At 41.3% G+C, this 7,776-nt stretch overlaps 2 protein-coding genes across 3 annotated transcripts in view; both read right to left on the reverse strand.

Moving 5' to 3' along the window:
• PTPDC1 (protein tyrosine phosphatase domain containing 1) overlaps positions 1–7,776 on the reverse strand; it is a 64,036-nt gene that overhangs the window by 10,860 nt on the left and 45,400 nt on the right. Inside the window, exon 7 of the mRNA XM_045287578.1 lies at positions 16–201. Coding sequence (XP_045143513.1) covers positions 16–201 — 186 coding nt within the window. The remainder of the gene's footprint in view (positions 1–15; positions 202–7,776) is intronic.
• Positions 5,406–6,710, reverse strand: LOC123521394 (ubiquitin-associated protein 1-like). Of its 2 annotated transcripts, XM_045287589.1 has the most exons (2): positions 6,496–6,710; positions 5,407–6,370 (listed from the first exon to the last, which is right to left on the reverse strand). In XM_045287589.1, exons 1-2 carry the CDS (start codon positions 6,496–6,498, stop codon positions 5,945–5,947), a joined length of 429 nt encoding a protein of 142 aa, XP_045143524.1. In that variant the 5' UTR covers positions 6,499–6,710; the 3' UTR covers positions 5,407–5,944. The 2 variants fall into 2 exon arrangements, with proteins under 2 accessions (XP_045143519.1, XP_045143524.1); XM_045287584.1 differs by having other exon boundaries at positions 5,406–6,710.

The raw sequence follows: 7,776 nt of genomic DNA on the forward strand, positions 1-7,776 counted from the left end.
TAACAGCTACGTTACCTTTTCTAATAAAAACAGTGCTTCAGCAGCATCTGTGTGTCTGTCAACCAACATGTCCACATCCTCTTTGGATATTATAGGTTCTTTCAATTGCTCCACCCAAGACCACATCAAACTGCATAGGATGAAAGGATCCTGTTCACCACATATTTTTTCCCAAGCTCCGTCTCGGGAATTTAGTTCTTTCTGAAAAGGAAAAACAGTAGCAAGAGAACGGAAGAAAGAATGACAGTATTTGGTTGATGTATAGGCTGTTGCAGAAACTGGAAAGGCTCAGGATCACATACTTGTGATTCCCTCTCAGTTGAATGGTACCGAGTGATACATTTCTGTTAAGGTGGCGAATTTCCTAAGCCTCAGTTTTACCCTCCATAAAGTTCCTCCCCTGCTTTACAAGGTTTGTTAACACTCCTAGCACAGAGAAGGTTCTTCGTTAATCTACTTAGTTCAGAAACCATCAAGAAGAGCAATTATTTCCAGGCTACTGCAGAACAAAACAATGATTTATTGCAGTGTAGAACAGTAGATTTAAAAGTATAAATATGAGAATAATTAAAAGTGTACATTAATCTGGGATTTAAGGCCAAACTTTTGACTAAAACTTTTAAAAGCACAAAATGTTTTGCTTGAAAGTTAGTAAAGGTGATATATATAGGTTTTTCAAATTCTTTTTCAGGCTCCTTTTACACACACACACACACACACACACACACACACACACACACACAGACTATACGGAGGCCTATTGGGTGGCTAGCCACAGGCCTAGTTTGAAACTGGAGACAAGATGAGGTTTCCAGCTCCAGTAAAGAGTCACAGTCCGGGAAGCCCACAGGGCAGTTCTACTCTGCCCTATAGGCAGGGAGTTTATATAGGATATGAAAAACAAGCCCTCACGTCCTGACATTTGATAGGGTGAAAATAACTAGGAAGTTTTGTCAGTACTCCAAATGCTTGGAGGAAATTTAAGCATGTGACTTGAAAACCTTAATTTCACAAAGAGCCAAGGAAAAGAGAGATAAGAATTTTAATTAATCTTTGACAGGGTTCAGAAGAAAAGCTGTTTTGCAACAATAATGGGCCATAGCAATTGCTCCACTCCCTCTCTACAGATCAATGTATTGAAGCTCAAGAAAGATTCGATAACTTACTTGGGACCTAAAACCTAGCAAATAGAAAGAAAAGCCTTCATACCCAATTCTACAATACTTCAGTGTATTTCTGCTAACTCACAGTGATCCTTCAGGATTGGCTTCCTTTTTTCATCTCCTAGTTAAGCCAATACTTTTAGTAGTACATAGTTCTTCTGATCCCATGGATTATGAATTACATGAGTATCTTTTTATTCACTTTTATGGAACCCTGGTGGCATAGTGATTATGCACTGGGTTGCTAACGGCAAGGTCTGTGGTTTCGAAACACCAGCCGAGGGAGAAAGATGGTTTTCTACTTGTGTGAAGTGCTACAGTCTTGGAAATCCACAGAGGCAGCTCTAGCCTGACCTATGGAGTTGTTATGAGTCAGAATCAATTTGATGGTAGTAAGTTTGCTTTATAATGGAACCAGAAGACAAGTGATGAAAAAAAATGACATTTCTCAAAGACCTCATAGTAAAATGACTTCCCGTTATGAAGTTTTCTGAAATCTTCCAGTGAAGCTAGGAAGAACATCATGGGATAATGTATTAAACAGTTATGAATTGTATGATACCTAACCTTTGTGAGCCTTGGCCTACCCTATGTGACTTCAGTCTCCTCATCTGTAAAACTTATTACATAAGGTGATTGTAAAGATTAAAATAACTCACTGCCATTGAGTTGATGCTGACTCAGGAGACTCTACAGGACAGGGTAGAACTGCCTCTTTGAGTTTCCAAGACTATAACTTTTCACAGGAACAGAAAGCCCCATCCTTCTTTCTCCCTGGGCACAGTTGGCAGTTTTGAATTGCTGATCTTTCAGTTAGCAGCCCAATGTGTAACCACTCTGCCACCAAGGCTCTCCATAATCTTTAAATTTTATACCTCAAGCCAAAACATTCTCCAGATAATTAGCAAAGTGTGTCTGCCTTGAACAGTCTTTTCTTCCAAAGATTTAACTATAGGAGAACAAATTGACAACAATATCTTGAAAGGATAGATAAGAAGCTTAAAGGTAATGAATACGCTTATTGTGTTAAAATGTCAATACTACCTAACGTACTACACAGATTCAATATAATCCCTCCCTAAATTTCAATGGCATTTTATGCACAAGTAATAAAAGAAGTCCTAAAATCCACACTGAAGGTGTAGTTGGTTTCCAACTGCTGGTCTTCAGTTTAAGAGCCCAGTGCCTACTCCACTACACTACCAGACTCCAAAACCCAAACCCAAACTCAAACCAACCAACCAAAGATCAAACTTACTGCCATTGAGTCAATTTTGGCTCATAGTGACCTGTAGGGCAGGGTAGAACTCCCCCCATTGGTTTCTAAGCCTGTAACTCTTTATGGAAGTAAAAAGGCATGTTTTTCTCCTGAGGAGTGGCTGGTGGTTGCCATCTGCTGATATTGCAGTTAGCAGCCCAATTTATAACCAGGGCTCCAGATATCTGCTTATGCAGTACCCCATGAGCTGCTTCAGCACCCCTCAGGAAGCAGTATTACCCACTGTGGGAAACACTACTAGAGAGCAATGAAAAACAATAGAGAGCCTAGAAATAAACCTTTATACATATAGTAAATTGATTTCACACATAGCCCCACAAACCAATGGCCTCACATTATTTATTAATTTTAATCTCTTAATGTGGAAGCATAAAAAACAAGGAAGACACTAAGTACTTGCTAATCCATGTTCAACTGATCACATGGTAGCAAAGTCTAAAACTCAGTATGGCAGAATGTGAACCTAGGCAAATGCGGTGTGCATGCTGTCACACAGGGGATTCCTTATACACCCAGCTTAGTTCTTCTCCAATGTCTTCTCTTGGAATGTACCTGATCTTATTACTAGTTTACATTAGAATCCAGTGGGGAATGGGCAAATTCTGCTTTGTTTCTTGGCCAGGAATCTCTTGATCCTGAAAATCTTATGAAAAGACTTGGTGAAGATGGACAGAAACTGCACATGGAATGGCAGGGAAACAGAGAGCCATGGTCAACTGATTTTTGACAAGGGTATCAAATTATCCAAAGGGGAAAGCACAATTTTGTCAATAAATGGAACTGGTAAAATGGGATATACAAATGCAAAGAATAAAACTGGACACTTACCTTACCATTAAAAAACAAACAGGAAAAACCAAAATAATTCTAATGTCCAAATATAAAAGCTAAAACACTAAAAGTCTCAGAAGAAAACACAGAGGTCAATTTCTATAACTTTGGAATTGGCAATGAATTCTTGGCTGTAAGACTAAAAGCACAAGCAGTGAAAGAGAAAAACCTGATAAATAGGACTGCTTCAAAACTAAAAACTTTCCTTAAAAATGGGACCAGACAAAGATGACCTTTATCACCACTCCTATTCAATGTGGTGCTAGAAGTGTGAGCCAAAGCCATACAGACAAGGGAAGAAAATTAAAGGCATCCAAATTGGCAACGAAGAAATAAAGGTCCCTCTATTTGCAGATGATATGATCCTATACATACAAAGGAATCTTGGTGGCGGGTTATGTCTTGAGCTGCTTACCACATGTCTATAGTTCAAACCCACCAGAAGCTGAGAAAAAGATGAGACTTTCTGTTCACATAAAGATTTACAGCCTATTAAACCCAAAGGAACAGTTTTACTCTGCCTTATAAAGTTGACTCAATGGCAGGGAGTCTGTGGTTATTTAAAAAAAATTTTTTTTAACTCTACATAGAAAAAAGCCCAGAGACTCATCAAGAAAATTACTGGAAGGAATTGAAAGATCAGTCAAATTCTTTTACACTAATAAAGAGGATTCTGAATAGGAAATGAGGAAAACAATACCATTTAAAACTTCTCCCCCAAAGATGAAATGTATAGAAATAAATATAACCAAAGAAACAAAGGATCAATACAAAGAACACTACAAAACACTACCACAGGAAACCAAAAGAGATCTATGTTCTTCATGGATAGGAAGACTTAACATTGTGAAAATTTCAATAATACTCAGTGCTCTACAGATACAGTACAATTCTAATCCAGAGTACATCAATTTTTAAAGAGCTAGAAAAACTAATCACTAACTGTATATATTGTTGTTAGGTGCCATCAAATCAGCTCTGACATATAGCAACCCTATACAAGAGAAGGAAACACTACATAGTCCTGTGCCACCCTCACAATTGTTCCTATGCTTGAGCCCATTGAAGCAGCCAGTGTGTCAATCCATCTTGCTGAAGGCCTTCTTTTTTCACTGCCCTTCCATTTTACCAAACATGATTCTTCAGTGACTAGTCTCTCTTGACAACATGTCCAAGGTGGGTAAGATGAAGTGTTGCCATCCTTGAATCTAAAGAGCACTCTGGCCTTACTTCTTCCAACACAGATTGGTTTGTCCTTGTAGCAGTCCATCTTACTTTCAATATTCTTATCCAGCACCACAATTCAAATGCATTGATACTTCTGTAGTCTTCCTTATTCAATGTCCAACTTTCACATGCATATAAGAAAACCGAGAATACTGTGGCTCTGGCCAGGAGGACCCTAGTTCTCAAAGTAACATCTTGCTCTTCAGTACTCTAAAGAGATCTTGTGTAGCAAGTTTACCTAAAGCAATACATATTTTGATCTCATTTTTAACTTTTATCTCTTGATTGCTGCTTCCATGAGCATTGATTGTGGGTTCAAGCAAGACAAAATCCTTGAACAATTTCAATCTTTCATCCATTTATCATGATGTTACCTATTGGTCCAGTTGTGAAGAGTTTGGTCTTCCTTACATTGTATTGTAATTCATGCTGAAGGATTGTTACAATCCTTGATCTTTTTTTTTTTTTCACCTTTTAGGTTTTTATTAGTTCTCTCTGAAGAATCAAAATAGTTAGCAAATTACTTTAGATTCAAGACTGCATATCCTTTGTATTTAGAGCTTTAATGATGTACAACATAATACAAAACAAACCAGAGACACTGATTTCTAGGAGTAGGAGTTGACTTATGTCATCCTAAAGCCTTAGGTGAAGGGACAAGCTGCCCTCCAAGGACAGTGGTGTTCTTGCTGGGCAGCTAAGCTGTGACCCATCTTCTCCCCTGTTCAGTGTGCTGGGCAGGGACCAGTGATTTCTTAAACTGATGACTGTTTCCTAGAGCAGTGAACCCTGGGTAAGAAAGGGCTGTGGTCTGATCCAAGCCAGGTCAGGCGCTGGGGGCAGGGAAGCATGGTGAATTTGCCTGGCAGAAGGAGGCGAACTCGGGGGTGGGGTGGGTGTGACTGACTCTTTGCACCGCAGAGGCATTGCAGACCAGTGTAACACTAAGAGACTTTGTTTAAACGTGGAGAGAACGAAAGCAGACCCCGGAAGAACCTTTCAGTCACCCTGAACTTAGAATGTGTTCAATCTACCGGGAGGCTGTGGTGGGTTGAAGAGGGAGTGCCTAGCCCCAAGCAGCACTGGACCTGGCTGGTCTGCCTCCTGCCCCTCCCTGCCTTGTTCCCTTCGGGGCCAGGTCTGGGCTGAGGACACACAGGCCCCAGAAAGGGAAGGGCCAAGGTGGGAAGGACACTTCTCAAAACAAATACATTTACTGCAGGCGAGGAGTCAGGCATGTTCTGGGGCATTCACATGCCTGAACCGCCCATTCTCCCTGCCAGACAGGGTGTAGGTCATAGAGGTTTTGGCGAGCACGGTCTCCACACCTGACCTCCCACCCCCAAGAGAAAATCCAGAAGTGTGTCCCTTCTTCCCTGCAGGTGGGCTCTGCAGGGATTTCAGGGGTGGGGGTTCCGTGGCAAGGCCGAGGCCAGGCCTGTTCTCAGCTGGCTCCTGCCCGGGCCATGAGGTCTTCCAGAGCATTTTCCTGGTCATTGTTGTGTAATAGCAAAACTTCTTTAATGTCTTTCAGTTCAAAGCCCATTTCTTTAAATTTGCTCATTAACTGAAGAAATTCCATCATCTTTTCTTCTGAGCACTGGTGCACTTCCAGAGCCTCTGCCACCAAAAGAGGGTCGAAGCCCTTCTCACAGAGCTGTCCGTGTGCAAACAGGTAGTCGAGAATCTGCTCAATATTCTCTCCTTTCTTCTTCATGGCTCTCAGGACACACTCATATGAGTAACCCATATTGACCACCGTCTCCACACACTGCTGCTCGCTGGGAGACAGCGTCTGCAGTTCAGAATAGGCCTGGGGACAGGTGGCAGTGTTGGGCACTTGTGACATTGAGAAATTAGGAGGGGTGACCTGTACTTCTCTGACAACCTGCAAACAATCAGGCAAGGAGAAGCCAATAGGTAGACCAACTTTAGCTGGTGTTTTGAATTTGTCTCCTATCTTAAATGGAACATCATCAAGGTAACTGAAAGTCCCATGAAAATCTGCACCCAACTTCTTAGAAGCCATTTAGAACCTGAACGCCGCTACCACACCGTCCCAGAAGCCGAAGGGTGCCAGCGCCGACGGGTCGCCCAGGCCTTCTCCCCTCTGAGCCCCGGACAGCCCCTAGGGAGAACGGACGCCGCCGCCTCCAACTCTGCCCGCCCCAGGCCAGGCCGTCACCGTAGACGCCGCCAGTACCGCAGCCGCCATGTTGAAGTCCTACTTCCCTCACAATCCTTGATCTTTATCAACAAGTGTTTCAAGTACTGCTCACTGTCAACAAGCAAGGTTGTGTTGTCCGCATATTGCAGGTTGCTAATGTCTTCCTCCTACCCTGATGCCACATTCTTCTTTATATAACCCAGCTTCTCTGATTATTTGCTCAGCAAATAGATTGAACTAATATGTTGAGAGGATACAAGCCTGTCACATACCTTTACTGTTTTAGACCATGCAGTATTCCCTTGTTCTGTTCGCACAATTCCTTCATGATCCATGTACAAGTTCCTCATGAGCACGATGAGGTGTTCTGGAATTCCCATTATTCTTAAGGTTATGGAAGGTTTATTTTTGTACACACAGTTGAATGCCTTTGCAGTTAATGAAACACAAATAAACATCTTTCTGGTATTCTCTGATTTGAGCCATGATCCATCTGACATCAGCAATGATATCCCTTGTCCCACGTCCTCTTCTGTATCTAGCCTGATTCTGGCAATTTTCTGGCAATGTACTGCTGCAACAGTTGTTGGATGATCTTCAGCAGAATTTTACTTAAATGTGATATCAATGATACCATTCTATAGTTCGAGTATTTTTTAGGTTACCTTTCTTTGCAATGGGCACAACTACGGATCTCTTTCAGTCAGTTGGCCAAGTAGCTGTCTTCCAAGTGGCAAAACAAGTGAGTATTCCAGTGCTTCTTCAGCTTACTAAAACATTTTGATGGGTATTCCATCAATTCCTGTAGTCTTGTTTTTGGATAATGCCTCAGTGCAGTTTAAACTTCTTCCTTCACCACCAGTGGATCTTGCTCATATGCTACCTTCTGAAATGGTCAAATGTCAACTAGTTCTCCCTGGTACTGTGACTCTGTATATTCTTTCCATCTTCTCTTTTTTCTTTTTCTTATATATATATTTCTTTTAAAAATCATTTTATTGGGGACTTGAACAACTCTTATCACAATCCATACATAAATACATTGTGTCAAGCACGTTTGTACATTTTTTGCCATCATCATTCTCAAAACATTTTCTTTCTACTTGAGC

Source organism: Echinops telfairi, unplaced genomic scaffold (assembly GCF_000313985.2).
Source record: "Echinops telfairi isolate 266 unplaced genomic scaffold, ASM31398v2 ScPeMD7_1;HRSCAF=3_0, whole genome shotgun sequence".
Classification (NCBI taxonomy): domain Eukaryota; kingdom Metazoa; phylum Chordata; class Mammalia; order Afrosoricida; family Tenrecidae; genus Echinops; species Echinops telfairi.

Bases quoted from the DNA above. Each gene is read 5' to 3' on its own strand.
- LOC123521394 (XM_045287584.1), bottom strand. From the start codon at position 6,529: ATGGCTTCTAAGAAGTTGGGTGCAGATTTTCATGGGACTTTCAGTTAC.